This window comes from Trichosurus vulpecula, chromosome 1 (assembly GCF_011100635.1).
Source record: "Trichosurus vulpecula isolate mTriVul1 chromosome 1, mTriVul1.pri, whole genome shotgun sequence".
In the NCBI taxonomy this organism is placed as follows: Eukaryota; Metazoa; Chordata; class Mammalia; order Diprotodontia; family Phalangeridae; genus Trichosurus; species Trichosurus vulpecula.
In genome coordinates, this window is record NC_050573.1 from 466,254,561 (window position 1) to 466,274,413 (window position 19,853).

The following is a 19,853-nucleotide window of genomic DNA, read 5'->3' on the forward strand; positions in this document are numbered from 1 at the left end:
TCCATTTTATGCCTCAACATATATTAATGATCAGAGAGTCATTTAAGAAGGTCATGTTATATTTCTTGGGAAACCTTGCCTAATTTTGATATATGCATGAATTATTATAATGGGAGGTTGCATATGCCTAGACCACTTAAAATACTGTCATCCATGTGGGAGATGTCATTTCAGGTGGTCTAAGTGGTTTAGCATGTGCTAAACCACCATTAAAAATGCATGATAATAATGCATTCTTGTTGGAAGGGAACAGCATTTTGCTCTCCCAAATCAAAAGCATTTTCATTAAGCAAGCATTGAGTAAGCAAGTATAATGTTCCAGGCATTGAACTAGGTACTAGAGATATAGAAAAAGAAAAAGAACCTTCCCTTCCTACAAGGAGCTGAAAATGTAGCTGAGAGAAAGAAGATGAACAAAAGAGAGCTGATAGACAAAATACAAACTTCTCTGTATGGCATTTAAATCATTTCACAATCTGGCCCTATACTACTTTTCTAGTTTTAATTATACATTACTCTACTCCATGTACTCTACAATCCAGCCTGATTAGGGTTTTTTTGTGCTTTTCTTCATACATACTATTACATCTGCCATATCTATACCTTTAAATTAGTTGTCTCCTCTATTTGAAGGGTATTCCCTCCCTACCTATACCTCTTGAAATTCTTTGTTTCTTTCAAGGCTAAGCTCAAGCACCACCTTCAGCTTGAGGCCCTTCCTAGTCCACCCATTGCTAGTTTCTTACCCTGCAAGTGTACCTCGTGTCTGTGTTGCATGCGATTTGCATATACTTGTATATACATATGCACGTTATCTCTACATGGTAATCTCTTGGAGGGCAGAGATATTTTCATTTTTGTCTTTGTGTCTGTGGCACCTAGCACAGTGCCTAACGTAAAGAGGTATTTAATAAATGCTTCTTGCTGGATGAATTAATAACTCATGCCTGACCTATTAAACTGTCAGAGCAAAAAAAAAATCGATGAAAGAACAGACATTGACACAGACTAATACCATTCCCTAAGGAAGTTTAGTGATGCAAATTAATTTCCTTAACAAAGAGATTTTTAAAAAAAAAAAAGATCCTAGAAAACACCTCAGTCAGCAAACACTTGCTTACCTTGAAAGATAAAGTAGACAAGGTAATGGTAGATTAGAGTAAAAACCCAACTGTAATACCTTATAGATAAGTATGAGAGAAAGTTATGAACAGTAACCTCCCACAAAGTAGCAATGAATAGGGGGGAAAAACAAATTTAAAGAAAACTTCATGACAGACTTTACTAGGAGAAATCATCCTGAGGATTTTAAAAGGTGAAATGAAAGGTCATCTGTAGTGATTTTTTAATTAGTCTTTTATCCATCAATGACAATAGAGACTTTTTAACATGACAGGTCCCCTAAATGTTACAAGAGAAAGTAGAAGTTTCACTAAAGAAAATAAAAATGGGAAGAAAAACTTAGACAAATATTTATGAGCTCAAGGTACTACAATTTTGAGGAGTGAGGGGTTGATTCTCAAAGCACCTGAGAGAAGGATGCATAAGGCTTGGAAAAAATCTTGGACCTAATTATTGCCTCTAAAATTTATACAAGATGACATTAATGAGAGAAAACTGTGGAATAGCTGATAGTGAGCTGGCCTCAAGGTCAAGAAGACCTGAATTTCAGTCTTATTTCTGACATATACTGGTTGTGTGACACTGGGTGAGTTATTTGACTTTTCAGTGGTTTAAGCAACTCTCTAAGACTTAGTTGCTCAGCAAATGCTAATATGCATTGGGAAAGGGAGTTTGTTAGCTAGTAGCTAGCTACATCAATGAGACTGGAGGTCTGATTTGAAACTTAAAAAGATAAAACTGACTTACATGCTTTTACTTCAGAACCTTTACAGAATGTTTATGAGAGCAATCTATACATGTATCAAGGGCATCCTAGATGAACATATGAGAATAAGAACAATAATAACAATCCCTTTTGCTTTCATTAATGATGATATGAATCAAACTAATAGATCAATTATGCAAAACAGAGTAATTTAAAAAGTATTTTTCAAAAACTAATATAGGCTATAACCAACAAGAAAGCACTTATTCTTCCATGATATTTGACAAAGTATTAGAACATTATATGTCCTTCACAAAATAATACATGCTGCAGCTATTGCCATGATAAGGACCAGAGGAGGAAAGATAATATACCTAAAGACGGATGTGAAATACTACCACCGACAGAAGCATCTTGAGGAGAAAGACTTTCAGCAAAGAAGGCAACATGAAAAGACCTAAGCAAGTGTGTTTCCCCTGAGAAACACTTCAACAAAGAAGAAAAAAAGGCAGATGAAGCAAAGATTCGATAAGGCCAAAGAGAAATAGTGCTTAGTTCATCCATCTAGGCTAGGACTACAGAAGATGACAGGCACAAACCATGAGCTTTCTAGTCAGGGATACATCAGGCAGCCCTGAAGCCATGCAGCTTGAAAGCCAGCACAATCCCTAATATTTTGCCAGGACTGGAGGAGGAAACAAAGCCAGCTCTTGGTAGGTGACTATACAAAGAAAAAGAGGAGCAGATGTGTCTCAGGAAGCTTACTCCTCTGGGATGTTCCAGAGGCTAGAAGTTAGCATAATCTCTGATATCTGGTCTTACAGATGGTCAGGGCCATACCAAAGAAAACAGCAAATTCCTGATAGTTGGCTGCTTACAGAAGAAGAGACAGGGTGGGGTGTCAAGTTGGCATTTGTTTCAGGGCCCCTCAGGATAATTTCTAAAATCCATTTTGGGCCTGATGGAGCACCAGCAAAGGACAAAGCCAGGCCCTGGTAAATGATCTCATGAGGAGACAGCAATGGGGTAACACCTGTATAGTGATGCAAGGAGACAGAAACTGAAATCAAAGACTGTGATGAAGGTTGGGTTTAGTTTCAGCTCCCTGTCCCAACCAAGGTGGCAAAAGAGATCCAGATAGGGGACCAAAATCTAGCTGCCACATTTAGTACTGTAGTAAGGAAACAGCAATAGCATTTGTATTGTACTGGGGACAACCAAGGCCAAACTAGCCTATTCCAAAGTATAGGATGGGATAGCACCGGGACCTGTGTAATGGTAACGTAAATTTGAAGATCTTCCCAGCCATTAATAGGCCCAAGTGACCTGCTTAAGTCACACAGAAACCTAAGTCACATGAAGCCTGTGGTGGGAGGAGCTTGCTGAATGGGTGGAAGAGGAAAGGGTGGAGAAGGAAGGATGGAACAGGAAGGGTGGAGCATAATGGAGGAAGTTGGTCAGAGCAGTTAGAGCTGAGGGAAAGAGAAGAAGCAGCTAGCTGTGAGTTTTTGTTTGTGGGAAGGCCTGAGCAGGGGGTAGCCTTTGGGATGGTGGTGCCCCCTGCATTGTTGTTGTGTATAGATTTCTTTGCTGCTATGATGGATGTGGCTTTCTGGTGTTTGAATAAATGTTTTGGTTTTGACTTCCATAGAGAGAGTCCATTATATTTTGCAATTCAGAACTATAGTTGCCTTTGGCGCTATGAATATTGCGTTGTGGTCCCAGCTCCCCGTCCAGCCAAGGTGGTAAAAGAGATCCAGATAGGGGACCAGAATCTATCTGCCACATTCAGGACTCTAGTAAGGAAATAGCAATAGCATTTGTTTTGTACTACCAAGGCCTAAACAGCCTATTCAAAAGTACAGGATAGGATAGAGCCTGGACATGGCACGAAATCTAAATCTAGGATTTGAGGCTAGAGACATGAGTAAACAGAAGAAAAACCCTAAGAAAACAACAATAACAACAATAAAACAATTCAGGCTAAAGGAAAGTTCAAGAGGTTAACATATTATGAAGATTTAAAGAGCTTTACTTCTTAACTGAACAATAAACATCACTTTGAAAAGCTAGTAAATGGCCTATGGAATTCAGAATGTAATGTTAAGCTTAAAGTATTTCTTTAAGCTATAAGAACTCTAAAAGTCAACTCAAGAAATGACACGAAAAATGAAATTAAGAGCACTTCAGAAGCAAAATCAAAGGATAAATACTTTATTTTAAAAATAGAGGATTTTACTCAACAAGTGGCTACTTCCAAAAAAACAGAAATGGAACACACAAAACATGAGACAACAAGAAATATTAGAACAGTCAAATGACTAATAAAATTTGAAGAACATGTGAGATATCTACTACCAAAAACAACTGACAGAACAAATCAAAGATAGGCAAATTTAAGAAATATTGGACTTCCTGAAACATTGCCTGAAGAAAAATACAGATCCCTGTATTAAGAAATCACAAAATAAAATTGCCCCAAACTATTAAAACCAAAGAACAAAGTAAAAATATAAATAATCCACTGGTCATTCCCAAAAGAGATCCCAAATTGAAAAGACCCAGAAATATCATAGACAAAATATAGGCATTCCAGGCCAAAGAAAAATATTCTGTAAGCAGCCAAAAAGAAAAAGTTCAAGTACCAATGGACTACAATAAGGATCACAGAGACTATGTTACAATTACTGTAAAGGGAAGGAAATCTTGGAATATGATATGACAAAAGACAAAAGTAAAAGGCTTACACCCAAGAATAAATTTATCCTGAAAAACTGAATATAATCCTAACAAAAGAATTAGAGGACATTCAAGCACTCCACCTATAAAGGCCAGAAATGGCTGGAATCTTTGAAATTCAAACACAGGAGACACCAACAGGGGTAAAATGATGAGCAAACTTTTTCTAACATGGGGAGAAGAAACAAGGTATTTAGAACTCTACTTTCTTCAAGGGTCAAGAGGAGGTAAAGAAGGAGAAACATAGAATTTGAGTGTGGTTTGTTCTGATTTGTTGGTTTTATGAGAGGAAAGAAAAAAGAGGGACAGAAGGAATGCATTAGGAGGAGGAACTTCTTCTTTTCATAATTGGGGACTGCCAGAAGAACATATAAAAATGGAGGTGGGAAGGAAGAGATCAAGTATCTCAGAAACACAGTTGTTATCAGAACTAGGCAGCAAATGGCTCAAACTCATACACGTTTTGGTGTAAAAAAATACAGAGAAATGGGTGGGAACTGGGAGAAAGGTCTCTAAAAGAGAATGTATAGTTGAAGAGAGAAAGATTACAAGCAAAACAAACCAACCATTTTGGAAAGAAAATTGAGCTACCATGCTGTTTCCAAGTAAACTTCCAGTAAGAAGCACAAAATCTGAAAGTCATATTCCCTACTAAAACAAACAAAAACAAAGAAATATGCAGATTGGAATTCAGAAAATGGAATGTAGCTCACTTTTCTGAGTTTAGTTAAAATGTTCAGACATAGAGCAGACAGAGTTAGGGATGTCTGTAGGTGGGATAGATGTCTTCCCAGAAGTCCCTAAGCTCCTGGGGGATTTTGGATTTGACAGGATGGAAAACTACACAAAGAGCCATTGACCTTGACTTTGAGCTAGGGAAATTTTAGGGTAGGAAAGATGGAATATAGGTCAAGTCAGTGAGATGCAAAGAAGCAAGCGAGGGGAAAGGAGGTATCATAGCAGGAGGATGGAAGGTCAGCAAGCAACTTAAAGGAGTCCTAAGCCAGGGCAATGAGAATGAGAATGAGAAAAAATAGAAATACAAACTATGCCTAGAGCAAAACCTGCATTATTGATCCCTGGTCCTGTGGCTATAAATAAAGAGGACATCTTTTTTCCTTTCCTTTTTTATCACTGTATGACTGTGCCTACTTCTAATATCATCATTTCTGTAAATGTTATTTCTTTAAGTGATTTCTCATTAAAATTATTTTAGTTAGCTAAGATTAGTTTAGTTAGTAGGCTTATTAGCAGTGAGACTGAGAACAGAGGGAGGCCAAAACTAGAAGAGAAATAATACTGAAGTTCTAAAAACTCAGTTCAGATTTCTCAATATAAACTGGCTGAAATAAACTATATTTTCATCGAGAGTACACAGCAGTAGAAGCAGACAGAATAATACTTGAGGTCAGATTAATTCTGAGACACAAACTGATAAAAAGGCTCCAGGCTACAAGCAAAGTGTGGGTAATCTGACTTTCACTTTGAAGCCACCAGCAGCTGCCATTTCGGGCCCACCGTTGTTTCAAAAGAAAGCACCACCCCTCTGGAAAGAGTAAGTTGAAATAAAATCATGCCTACGCAAAAAGAGGAGGAAGGAGGAAGTAGGAAGCTCGGAAGGCCTGGCTCAGGAGCACCTCCTGCTGCCTCATTAAAAACTATAGAAGAAAATCTATGATCCCTAAAGTACCCTTAATCAGCAACTGAAAGCAAATGCCAAAAGGTTAATGTGGTACAAGGAGTCAGAGCAAAGAAAAATAAATCTTTTAACCTTAATCAAAACTTTATTGCTAAGGCTTGAGAAACAAATAATTTAGGGGAGAGAGAATCCCTGAAGAAGGATAATGTGGAAAAGTTCTGGTTGGCTATAGGGTTACATGAAGACCAATGCAAGGAAAACCCAAATACCTACTGAAAGATTTTTTGGCACAAGAAGACATCATTTCACTGACCAATAGTAAAGACTGAAAATAGGTACAGGCCATTGGATTTGTTGAATGTAACCTAATATGGATTACCTCTGAATTAAGTCTATGGAGCAGCTAACATCCAAGAGCTGAATCAACACACTCTCCATGGGAGACATTAGCATGAAGTCAGCCAACAAAATGTCAACCAAGAGGTCTCAAAAATGGCTGAGTCATACAAATTTGTTTATGGAAATGGGAGCATTTATGGTGGCAATTCTGGCCTAGGTCATCACCACCAGAATTTATAGAAAGGTTAACTTTAAGGAGCCTCACTTTGGTGATCAATGTAGATTATGTTATGGTAATTAGAGAAGCTCAACACATCTCTTCAGGCTGTAATATGAGGATAATAACAATATTAGGGCAGTGTCTTGTCTTGGGACTGTTTCTAGCCAAAGATGAGAAAAAAGGATAATGAGAACAAATAGTATTATTAATAACAACAATACTAGCTGATGTTTATATAGCCTTTTAAGGTTTGAAAAACATTTCAGATGCACGATCTTATTTGATCCCTCATGACAGTTTTGTGGTGCAGGTGTTTCATTAATGTGCGTTTTAGGTGTGAGGACACCGAGGCCATGAAAGGTTGTGTGGCTTGTCCAGGGTCATGCAGTTAGAATTAAGTTTAAAGTAGGATTTGAAATCAGGCTTTCCCGACTCCCCTGTATCACATGGTCTCTCAACTATGATCATCACTACGGTGAGTTACTCTAATGTGTATACAATGTGCATGGACAATGAGCTGCTCCTAGAATTAAACAGAAGGGAGGCAGCTTTGGGAAAACCACTGGCTGCTTCTAATGTGATCTCAACCTTCTTCTTAAAAACAACGGTCTATTTAAAAAATTATACTGATACCCTACAGCTACATATCATGGAATACCACAGTCTCTAAAAATACAGGTTGAGGGGCACCCAAAGGGCAACAGGAAGTGCATGGTGGGTGGGAGTGCACTGTAATATATTACCAATGAATAATTGTACAAGAAAAACTAAGTGGATAAAAAAATGCCTATTGTCCATAGGACAATCTACACATCAGTTCATACATCTTGGACAGACACTGAGCAGACGGGAAAATAACAAAAAAATGAAGCATTTCCTATCATTAGCACCTCAGAAAACATGAATGTTGCATTTGTCTTGGCATCATCATCTTTTTTCTCTGTGTTCAATTATTTTCCTTCTTGGTGTACAGTATTGCAGTATTCTAGCTCAAATTAAGATATTTTTATTTTAAGCAGAAGGAGAGTACTTATGTCTAGTTATTCCATAATTTTAGGATCCATGTTTTTCTAAGTATAAATCCAATATTTAAAAATATTATTCTAACAGTCCTTGTGTTCAAGTAATACCAATATTATGTTTTTAATTAGTCAGAAAACAGGTAGGCAATCAAACATATTTGTGTAAAAAGGAGGAACAGCAAACTTGACTTCACACCTCATAAAATGCTTTGTAGTCATCCCAGTGGTGGCTCTCTGCATCCTGTAAAATGCTTGTAGCACAAACTCTGACGCAGTAGTCCGTAACCTGAACCTGGAGAGTGCTGATGAGTTCCTGATATCGTTGGACAGGCACTAGGAATAGGGGTCTGTTTGAGGGAATGATCAAAGAGAGAGAGATTTAAGGCCTGTGCAGTAGGAGGTATCAATCTCCAGAACTACAAATGGTTTTGATTATTAGATATCAATCATTCATTTCCTCCCAGCACTAGAATACTAAAACCTATGTTCACTTTATAAAAAAAGCTGGTCTTTGTTTTGCTAGTTCTTTGAAAATTGTACATCTGATATTCTACAAATATGCTCTTTAGTTTTAGACAAATTTCATTGTCAATAGGTCATTCATAAATAAAATTATTCGCTATAAGCCTATTTCAAAGATCAGTACATTATCTAGGCAACTGATACAGAATTTCATAGTTGGAAGAGACTTTGACAACCATCTAATTCGACTCTTTCACTATAACATTCCTGACCAATGTTCATTCAGCCTCCCCTTGAAAACCTTCAATGATGTGGAACTCGCTCCCTACTAACATAACTCATCCCCTTTTTGAATAGCTCTAAATAATAGAAATTTTTTCCTGACCTCAAAATTTGCTTCTTTGCAGCTAGTGTCCATTGCTCTCGTTTCTTTCCCTGGGAGCCTAATAGAAAAGGTCTTATCTTTCTTCTGCCTTCCCACCCTTCAAATAGCTGAAAACAGCTATTCTATCCCTGAATATTTTCTTCTCTTAAAAATGCCCATCCTTTAATGAAATGAACACAAGACCTATCACTATCCTAATGATTCTTCATAGGACACTCTACCTTATTACAGTCACTACAGAGACATATGCATTTTTCATAAATAACTTAGATAAAAATACCCTATGTCCTTCCACCACATGCTTTTTAAACTTTCAGATTTTAATTATGTAGACAATATTTTATAAACTGCCTTGAAAATTCAATAAAAAAATTATTTCTGACACTTTAAAAAATTCAACTATGAATCATTATATCTGATAATTTAAAGAAATAAAATTAACTAAAATTTTATTTAATAATTATTTTATTTCCCTTTTGGCTATTTCTTTTCACATCATTTTCCTTTATAGTAAGAAGAAGCATCACTTCTAGTGTGTATAGTATGAATGGCAAAGCTATAAAGAGGACTGGTAAGTGAAACTTTGCACTGAAATTTAAGGGAGCTAGTAGTATTTGTATTACTCCAGCAAGCAGAAATCACCAAACTTAGTATGTAGTTGGCACAAATAATTAAGTTAAGAGAAGAGGCTTCCTCCTGCTAGGAATGGTATCTATGGAGGCCTAGCACCATGGTAATTGCTACCCTAATGGAAGCTTCTTTAGCAGGGACCTTGCCAGCATGTTAGGATCTTCACCTTTTTCCCACAGGGGAGTGTCTCAAGGCCTCTCCTCTAACAGGGGCTTGTGTTCTGAGATTTGATATTCCTGGGGCATGTTTTATGTTGTTCACCCAGGCACCAAAATTGCTAGTTATAGCTCTGGTGACTAAATTTTTCTCTATAAGAAGTATAAGCAGCCATTGATTTATGGGTGCCTCAAATGTTAAAATTACCAACCCGGAATAACCAGTTTCACCTCCTCCTTTCTCACTACTGCTAGTTGGGATTTTCCTCCCAGTTTCTTCCTAAGAATGCCCTGTGACCCTATCCTCATCCTTACCTCTCATTCAACCCAAGCTCAGTCTGGCAGAAGTTGTGATGTCAAAGGTGGTAAGAGGGAAATAGACGGATAGTGAATGAGAAATTCTTCCCCAGATGTTCCATCCTCTCTGTCCTTCTCTCCTCCCCAAAACCCTTGCCACCAAAGCTGACTTCTCAAACTAATAAATTAACTTTAAAAAAGCTATTTACGAGTAGAAAATTATGCACATAAATATTTTCATTCTCCTCCTAACACAGAAAAAATGAATATCAGATTATTCAAATATCATCAATAATACTATTATTATATTAAATTGATGTTCTAGGGTTTGTCTACATTAATCACTAAACAGGTTCAAATTAACATTCTACATAAATTTGAATCACTAAGTTGGCAAAAAAGTTTACAGGTGTAATTCATACCCTTATGCAAAATTCCTTGTTCAAATTCTATGTATTTCCTTCTTTAGCAGATTTTTATTACAAAAACAAAGAAACCAGAAAATAGTTGTCCTATGTCTGTGTTGAAAGGATGTGTAGGTCCTTAAAGGAACACTTCCAAAATTTACGCATATTGTTTCACACATTTCACAGCTTTTCTTTAGATATTTAAAAATAGATGAAAACTCCATTGTGATTATTAACTAAATCTCAGATGTCATCACGGAACTTTGATCTCCATGTTATCAAAAGATGAAATAAAATGTTTACACTATTAACTTTAAATGATACTTACTTCTTACTTGTTTCTTTCATCAAATCATCATAGTGTATAAAATGCTGAAAGACAAATATTGCTGTAGCGAGAAGAGTATATAAATTTTGCAAGGGTATTTTGGAAGGAACTTCCTTGCTTCTCTCTTCCAACCTTGCCAGGACAGCTGCTGCTACTTTGCAACAGGCCTCCACAAAGTTTGCTCTAATTTCCTGAAATGAACTGTCCCTGCATGCGAGAGCTAGGGGAAACATCATGTCAAGTTCTTCCATGATGTCAGAACAAAACTAGGAGAGAAGTAAATGTGACATTGAGTTATTTGTGTTCTGTCAACACTGGATAACTTATGAACATTATGGCCAAATTCCTCAATAATGAATTTGGCATCGAAAACAAGTCTGTTGACTCAGTTCCTCAGTAAGAGGAGACAAAACTTATTTCACAGGATGAAATGCCAAACAATACTTTTCTATTAGTAACCCCTTCCTCACTCTGCTTTCCCCAGAAAGAAAAGAAAAAAAATAGGAGCCATAGTACCCCTGACTCGACCCGTAAAGTTCCTAAAAAATGGGTGCATCCACAATACTTATAATAAGAAAAGAGCTAAAGGATGGGAGAGGCGACTGTCCCAGGCATGAAGTGACATTTGACTAAACCAGCTTTGAAACCTTGGTGAAGAGAACCTTCTAGGGCAGAGAGGCATGACTGGCATGGAAAGAGTCTCCTTCAGGGCCATGGCCTGACCTTGAGTCCACTCCACTGCCCCATCAGTGATATATAAACTATAAGGAATGACTGGAATTACTGGATGAGCTGGCCATGCTAAGAATCAGTTCATAGGTAGAGCTGCAGCTAGTGACAATGTTGAGCATGGGGAGAGCAAATCAGAGGAGGAAGTGGTACCCCAGGCCCTGAATTCCCTCAACCGATTAAGCACTGCCTCCTATAGGGATGTATAAATGGCACAGAAATGGGAAAGCTTGCTAGCCAGAAGCAGTTAGGGGTGAACATTTGAACTGTGATTCCTGATTGAACAGAAGAGGAGGGAGGTCAAAAGGAAACAGACAAGCAGGGCAGCTTTGAGGATTATAAAATATGTTATTATGTTTAGATTTATTATATCTATACTAGGGGAAGCTAGGTGGCACAGTAGATAGAGTGTGAGGCCTAGAATCAAGAAGACCTGAGTTCAAAGTCAGCCTGAGGCACTTACTAGCTGTATGATTCTGGGCAAGCTACTTAACCCTGTTTGCCTCAGTTTAGCAGAACTGGAGAAGTACATAGCAGACCCACTCCAGTATCTCTGCCAAGAAAACCCTAAAAGAAGGTCACAAAGAGTTGGACACAATGAAAATGACTAAACAACAACACATCCACACTTACATTTAAAAGGAAAAGCAAACTACATAATAGTGATTCACAGATTTGTGTGTAATCACCTTTTTCTGTTCTACTTTGTGTACAGAAATTCCTATTTTATTTGGCATTTGTTAAGTTTTCAGAATAATGATAAATGAAAATAAAAGACCAAAAATAACTGTGGGCCTGGAAGTCCTCCTGGGTTTAGGGAATGCCAACAGAAGGGTTCAGGGATATCTTGGCCTAGAAGGAGCCTGCAATGCCATAAGAACTTCAATACCCTCCCTGCCCCTCTAAATGAAGAAGCTGAGGGGAGTTTCTTAAGCCCCTTAGTCACCCCTCAGTCAGACAAAGTAAGCCCTGCAATAATGGCTGAAAACACTATGTCCTGCTGGCAGGGAGACTGAATATGAACTATTGATCTGCACACCAGATCCAGGCTCCCTCCTCTCTCTCCCCAATGTCATGGAGTCTGGGTCTGCCTGACCCAGTTATAAAAGCTATAAAAAGCCACCTGCTCTCTTCTGGTTTTGACATTCCCCCTCCCTCTTTCCACCAGGAATCCCAGAGGGAATTGATCGGTTTCCATCCTCTCTGACTGCCCTCTTCCCTGACTGTGTTTTGCTGAATAAGGCTTAGCTTCGTTTGCCTTCTCTCTGCTTGCCTTCATCTGTCTCCTCCTGTTCTGTGCTGTAGTGATCTTTCCTTCCTTGCACTGTACCTTGGAATCTCAAACCTCACTCAAACTACATTAAGACAGACACACAATATAGATGGTGCTTTTCTGAATATGTATGATTTTATTAATCATGTTTTCTTAATATGTATGATTTTATGACCTGTTGTAAAGAATTGTATATCCTCAAGCCATATTTGCCTGACTGACTCACAATTATTAGGCTACTAGTGTGACTTCCTAGGAATGTAGCACAGAGGGAAGGATGAGATTTTTGGTGTAGGGGACCAAGGCAAGAGAGTATTTGGATAAATCTCCACTGACCAATAAGATCCAAAGACTAGGACCAGAGTATAGAGGTATCCAAGTCTCAGAGAACTACCGAGCTTTTTGTTTCCCCCAAGTGTTCTTTACTGGTAGATGGAGCACATAATTATTAGGAGTAGTGTGAGACTGTCAACACTGGTCCTTATCATTGTACTGGATCAAGAATAGAGACAGAGTTTATTGTTATTCAGGTTCAGTCAGGACTCTTCATGACCCCATTTGGGTTCTCTCAGCAAAGATACAGGAGTGGCTTACTATTTCCTTCTCCAGGTCATATTACAGATGAGGAAACTGAGGCAAATAGGGCTACATGATTTGCCCAGGGTCACAGAGCTAGTAAGTAACTGAGGTTGGATTTGAACTCAGGTCTTTCTGACTCTAGGCCCAGGGCTCTATCCACTGAGCCACCTAGCTGTCTGCAATAGAGATATTACTACTTATATGACCACTATGAGCTAGCAAATATATCTAATGCTGTTCTATTTAGTACAATTAGTCAAGTAAAGTTGACAGAAATGGCACATTTGGATGCTTTTTATTTGATCACTACTCTGTTGCTAACTGGGTCCTCCAAATGATTCCTGCAGCAGCTCGCTCACCAGCTAGCAGAGAAGTGCAGTAGACCCGAGTTTAGGCCCTGACATGGAAAAAGCCTCCTCCCATACCTCTCATTCTTCTCTCATTCTTGTATTTTCTTTTCCCCAAAGCTTGCATGCTGACTGATTCCTACCTAGGTCACTTCAGGTCCTGGGTCAATCTTCTTTCCCATCTCTGGCTCTATTCATATTGTAAGATTTGTGACCATGACCAGCTTGGGAAGCCTTAGGGGTGGGGCCCACCTGAAACAAGGGCTCCATGGCTTCTTTCCTTTCTCCTCTACCCCCAGCGAACCAGAGAACATATTTTACATATGTAAAATATTAATACATTGTGCATACTAAATAACCATTGGGAAGAACTTACAAAGCAAAATAGTTTTATTGGATCAAGCAATTTCTAGGCTCTTTTGGCCTCCTTTTTATGTTAATTGTTTTTCATCAGTTAAACTTTTCTAAGAAATGGTGATTATCAGAGTCAATGCCATTACTTTTATCCATTTCCCATTTTTTTAGCATCAACAACTCATTTAAATACTTCATTTGAAGGTGATATAGTTAGTTTCAGGCAGCATTTTCTCATCTTTATCATGTTTTCTACTTTGGTATTGCTTTTGACCTTTACTTTAACCAACAAATCTGACTACATACATACACACATACAACTGTGAAATGGTTCCCATATTAGTTACCACCTGCCTCACCTGTTAAAATATAATCATTTCATTTTTTCTATGTTTTTTTGGTACTCCCTGCACCTAGCATCTTCCAACTGCCTTCTGGAAGATGTTAATGACAGACATACATGCAGTTTCTGAATAGTAGATAAGCCTTTGGACTCTTCTACTTCTTAGTCTCAAGTCAAATTTTCTGCTAATCTCTTTCCTATGTCCACCTTCAGACTGATATCACCAAGTATCAAGATCTATATTTACTTGATCCATCAGCAATGTCCTTTTGTAAAAAGTAACCAATCTTCCAATAAGACATGTATCTCTTCTATTGCTGATCCCTACTTCAAGCCCATCCATACGTTGGGGACTCTCTACACCACTGAGGATAGGAAGGGATGTGGGGATGGAAAAGTAAAAGGGTTTTGTTTTGTTTGTAGCCAAAGAAATACATGAATCCTTCCCTTTAAATGTGGAGGACTTACCATATGCATGTACCACCAATTAAGTCAAACAGCCATGAAGTAGTAAAGCATGCAGTCTTAGTTCAGCTTTAAGCAGTAATAATTTTGGAAGTATAAATGCTACAAACTTACAAAAAAGCCCCACATCATTTGAAAATTACTGCATTAGTTTGTGAATTGTGAATAATAAATTTTTAAAATTTTAATTTTAATAAGATATAGTCCCTTGTCATTCTTCATTATGTGTACGACAGTTTCTGGATGATTTTCTCAGAGAGGTGGATCAGCAGAGGAGGTTCTCTTGCTTGGCCACTTGATCTACCTCAATTAGACTTTTTCTTTTGGATTACATCATAATTATGTATGCATCAAAACCTCATCTTTGGATGACTTTAACAAGTGCAGCTGAGTCACGGAGCAGCAGCTGATGAAAGTTCTTTTTTTTAAGTTCAAAAACCAAATAGAATGATGCACAGTGTTTACACTGAATTTTAATAAGAAACATCAATATTTTATGATTAAAAATAATCTTTCAAATTTTTAATAAGTTTCTAGCATTTATATTTATGAATTTGTTAAATCTTAAAACTATGCTAAGGCTTTAGAGATATCCTGTAGAGAAAATAAACATACTAGGTATTTATCTGCATTATCTCATTTTATTCTAATGATATTGTGTCATGTTTCCATCAAATTTCTTGAATATTTAACTATATCTAACAGATTAAAGTTTTTGACACATCAACTATGTATGTCAGGTTAGCTCAAATAATTCTATATTATCAATTACATGTGTATTTAAGATCTGCTTATAGACTACAGATAAGGGGTCATTGAGGGGGTATTCCCTGACTTCATTCATCCTTTCTCAAGGTTAGAGGGGTAATGAGGAGGGGAACTGGCCAAAAGCCAATCCTCCATAACTGGCTATGGTTTAAGGTTGCCTGATCAAGACTTTTGGCAGAGGTCCAGGTGAGGAATGCTTCCCTGAAACAGAGTGGATGATCTTCAACAGTTCATTTTTTAAACTTTTTAGAGAGATTATAATAGTAAGAAAAACCAGTGGTTCTGTCCTAAACTGCTTACTCTATGAATACTATAGTTTGGATTTGGTTATTAGTATAATCGGTTTTTTTACATAATATTCTATATCTATACTTCTCTTGTAAATATTAAAGATTGAGGCAGATGATGTAATGACATTCATATAAGTGAAAAAAAAAAGATTTAATGATCAACCACGTCAGCAACAAAGAGTCAAAAGGAAGGACTGTTCCTACAAGGGAATACCTATTCTGATTTTGCTTACTTTATATGGAGCCAGCCACATTTCTAACATATGTGTGCAGAAACCTGTATGTTCCCACCTCCCTATTATGAATAAATGGAAAGCAAGGCAGGGACAGGACTGAAAAGTCCTTCCACTGTCATGCATTTACAGGTAGAAAAAAATTTTTATGGAACATAATAAAGTCTTACTCCCAAATTCTCCACTACCTATTCTATAAAACTTTGTGAAATTATAATCATTGTACTAAATTTTATGTTCTCTTCCCTTAAATAATGCATGGTAATTGACTATAGAAGGCAATATAAGACCAGAGGATAAGTGGTTTTCAAAAAAAAGATCAATAAAGTCTTTTTCCCCAATAAAAATATGTGAAAACCTTTTAATAAGTAATTTGTGACCTTAGCCACATTGTGAAACAGGCTATAACATAATTAGGCAAAATGAACTGGAGGAAGAACAAACGTTTAAATACAGAAAAAGCAGAATTTGAAAAATGAAAAAAGTAAATTAGAATTTTTTTAAAGACATAGACAATCTTGCAGTGCCACTTATTGTTGTAAATTTCCCATGAAAAATATATTGAAATATTTATAATAAGGATTTCAAAGTTGGGAGAGCATAAAATCTTGTTCCCAGCTAATTTTAAATCACTTGATACTTGCCTTGGCAATTTTCTTTGGTTGGTCTTCCTCAGGAGTTGTTCTGCATAGCTCCCAAACTGACTGAATATTTACAAGACTCATAGTATAGTTTACAGCTGAAGATTTTTCATTCTGTTCACGATGGAGAATTTTAGTGGCATGATCTTCCATTGCTATTGTTAAACACCGTACCACCGAAAGAGACACCTCTTTAAATGCACTTCTCCAGCCAAAATCTAGTAAAGCATACTGAAATAAAAATTTATATAACATAAACCTAACTCCACAATGAACATTTTTATTGTTACAGATGTAAAATTATGGCATCTATTATACAAGTTGAATATAGATGTTCTTTATTTACACTATGAAAACTATTCCTATAACCTTGAAAATATTACCTTGTGAATATAGTATAATGTAATAGACAAAAACATATGCACTCTTAACCAACATTAATATACTGACATTTCATTTTAAGTTGTCAGTAGATTTAATCAAAAGTGTTTTTTTTTTCAAAATTTAATTTATTAAATGTAGTCCAATAACCACCTCTATGAGAGCCAAAAGCTGCACTGATTTATCACCTAATGTAACCTGTAAATTCAATATATTTAATAAAGTCTAAATTAAATTTTAGAGTTATTTTTATAGTTTATTGTTAATAGATATTGTGACATGTTACTATTAAATATTAAATCATTTATTTCCTTTGCATTATTGAAATTTTTTAGAAATACCATTAAAAACATGAATTACCCTGAGAAAGCAAATTATTGCACCTTCCTTAGTCTTATTCAGAATTTTCTTGAGCTTATCTACCTTCCATGGTCATAGGCAGAATTACTTTTAGTTCTACTAAATATAAGACATAAAATGAAATCCATTGTTTTCTACTATGCAGTGGGTTTAAAATGTTTCTCCCCCCTCTCCATTTTATAAAGTCTCAGATTTGTCAAAAACCTAGAAGTGTAATGTAGCTTCAGGTGGTGGAAAAGGATTGGAGTGGGTCAGGAGATCTGGGCTTGAGTTCTGGCCTTGCTGCTAAACAGCTATATGACCTTGAGCCATTTATTTAGTTAGTCTCCTTGGGACTTAGTTTCCTCATTAGTAATAAAACAAAAGAGCTGGAATAATTTATTACTGAGGTCTCTTTTGGTTTATTATTTCTATAATTTGCTTGTTTTTTAGGTGCTGTATCATTCAGTCAACAACATTTATCACGTTAGTAGGCCAGCATACAAATCACTGTATTAAATATTTGGGGCAAAAATTTATAAATATATATATATATATATGTACACACACACACACACACATACACACATTTATACAGATGTACATACATACATACATATGTGTGTGTCCCAGAAGGGACTTAAAAGTTGTAATGTAAGCATACATTATGTACTATAAGTGTATATGTATACACACACACACAGAGACACATATAAAAATGTATTAATGTATAATTATATGATTCTCATACAGAAAACATGGTGCACATGGTACAACAGTGTACATGAATGAGACGTTTACAGAATAATATATTACTGGGTACAAATTCTTGTATATATAGCTCACCTAATCCCATAGCTTCCATTTTAAAAAATTAGACAAATTCTAATAGGAAAAACATAACAAAATAAGATGAAAACTTCTTTATTCTTAATGAAAGGGATAAAAGCAATAGCCAGGTATATGGCATGTAAGGGAGTGAAACAGCAATGTTGTGTACCATGTTCAAACATTTGTTCTCATCATTTCTTAGAAATGCAACACTTCCAAAATCCTGAACTCTGGAATTACATAATCTCACCACAATATCCTAGGATCAAACAATCAATTAATGAGCTAAATGCTTATTATTCAGACACTATGCTAAGCATTGGGAATACAATGAATGAATGAATGAAAAAGCATTTATTAAAAACTTACTAGGTTAAAAAAACCTGATAAATACTGGTGATTCAAAAATAAAAATAAGACAGTTGGCTATTCTCAAGGAGTTCATACTCTAAATGGAAGAGATAACAAATGAAAGAAAGTATTGTTTCAGGGTGGAACAAAAGGTCTGGAAGCAAGAAGGGATCATGGCTAAGAGGAAGGCCCAGGGGTCCTTAGCTTGAAGCAGTAGGCCAGAAGACAGTGTCTGCAGAGGCAGGGTAGATGTTAAAGCTAGGATGGAATGGCAGGGCGAGTGATCAGGCCTTGAGATCCTCTATCTCTCAGGAAGGATTAAAGTTGGTGACTGATCTCATTAAAGTGGTGAGTGTAGTCAGGCCACTTTTTTGGAAGAAAGGACACTAGGGGCTAGAGGGATCAAGAGAGGTTTCATGTAGAGGCAGAGGTGAGGAGGGAATGTATTCCAAGCCTTAGAGATGGCATGGTGATGGGATACAGAGTCTCTGTGTATGAGGAACAAAGAGAAGGTCAGTCTTGTCAGAAAGCTTGTTTGGGATCAAGTTATGAAGGGTTTAAAAGTTGTACAGATAGATAGATAGATAGATACATACATACATACATACATATGTGCACACACACACACACACACACACATATATATATACATATACATATATGTATATATATATATATATACACATACATATAAAATTTCAGAGGCAATTCAGAGCTACTAGAATTTATTGAGTAGGTGAATGGCATTTTTAGATCAAAGCAAACACTCAAGTTTCCACTAGACTTAATTATGATTAAGATAACCAATGAGAAAATAAGGAAACTTCTTCCTCCCCAGAACTGCACAAAACATCAGCCAGAAGCCAACAGGAAATAAGAAAGGGAGCCCATCAAAGCCAGGCCCAGTATAGTGTAGCCTTCCAACTGGATAAGAAATAGGATATATATTACTTTCTAGGCTCTGTATTCAGAAGCAGCAAGAGTAGAGAGAGCTCCACTAAGAAAGCCTCAAGGTGGTCAGAAATTGAAGCAGGGATTCTGGCAGTAGGTAGCAACCAGCATAGAGCTGCAGTGCTTAGAATGGGACAGCCTAGGTCCAGATTCAGACTGGATGAAAATGTAGATTTGGCTGTCATCTACATAGGATTCCAAAGAAGATCACCAAGAGAGAACAACAGAAAAAAGAGAAGACTACTTATGGAAGAATGCTATGACATATCCCAATCCAAAGGATGGGGCATGGAAGATGATCCTGCAATGGAGAATGAGCAAGAGTTGTTAGAGAGGTAAGGGGAGAATCAGGAGGGAGCAAGATCACAGAAGACAAGGGAAGAGAGTGTGGTCAACAGTGCCAAATGCTGCAGAGAGGTCAAGGCCACTGAATATATCAAGAAAGAGATTACTAGTGATCTCAGAGAAAGAAGTATGAAGACAAGAAGATAGTGTGAGGTGAAAAGGGGGAATCTGAAGTGGAGCAT

The 19,853-nt window shown here is 36.9% G+C and overlaps 1 protein-coding gene across 1 annotated transcript in view; it reads right to left on the bottom strand.

Annotated features, from left to right (window-relative positions):
• The window catches only part of KIAA0825 (KIAA0825 ortholog), a 502,236-nt gene that overhangs the window by 382,892 nt on the left and 99,491 nt on the right, over positions 1–19,853 (bottom strand). The window contains exons 6-8 of the mRNA XM_036750217.1: positions 16,477–16,704; positions 10,452–10,717; positions 7,984–8,134 (exon numbers count right to left, since the gene is read on the bottom strand). Coding sequence (XP_036606112.1) covers positions 7,984–8,134; positions 10,452–10,717; positions 16,477–16,704 — 645 coding nt within the window. The remainder of the gene's footprint in view (positions 1–7,983; positions 8,135–10,451; positions 10,718–16,476; positions 16,705–19,853) is intronic.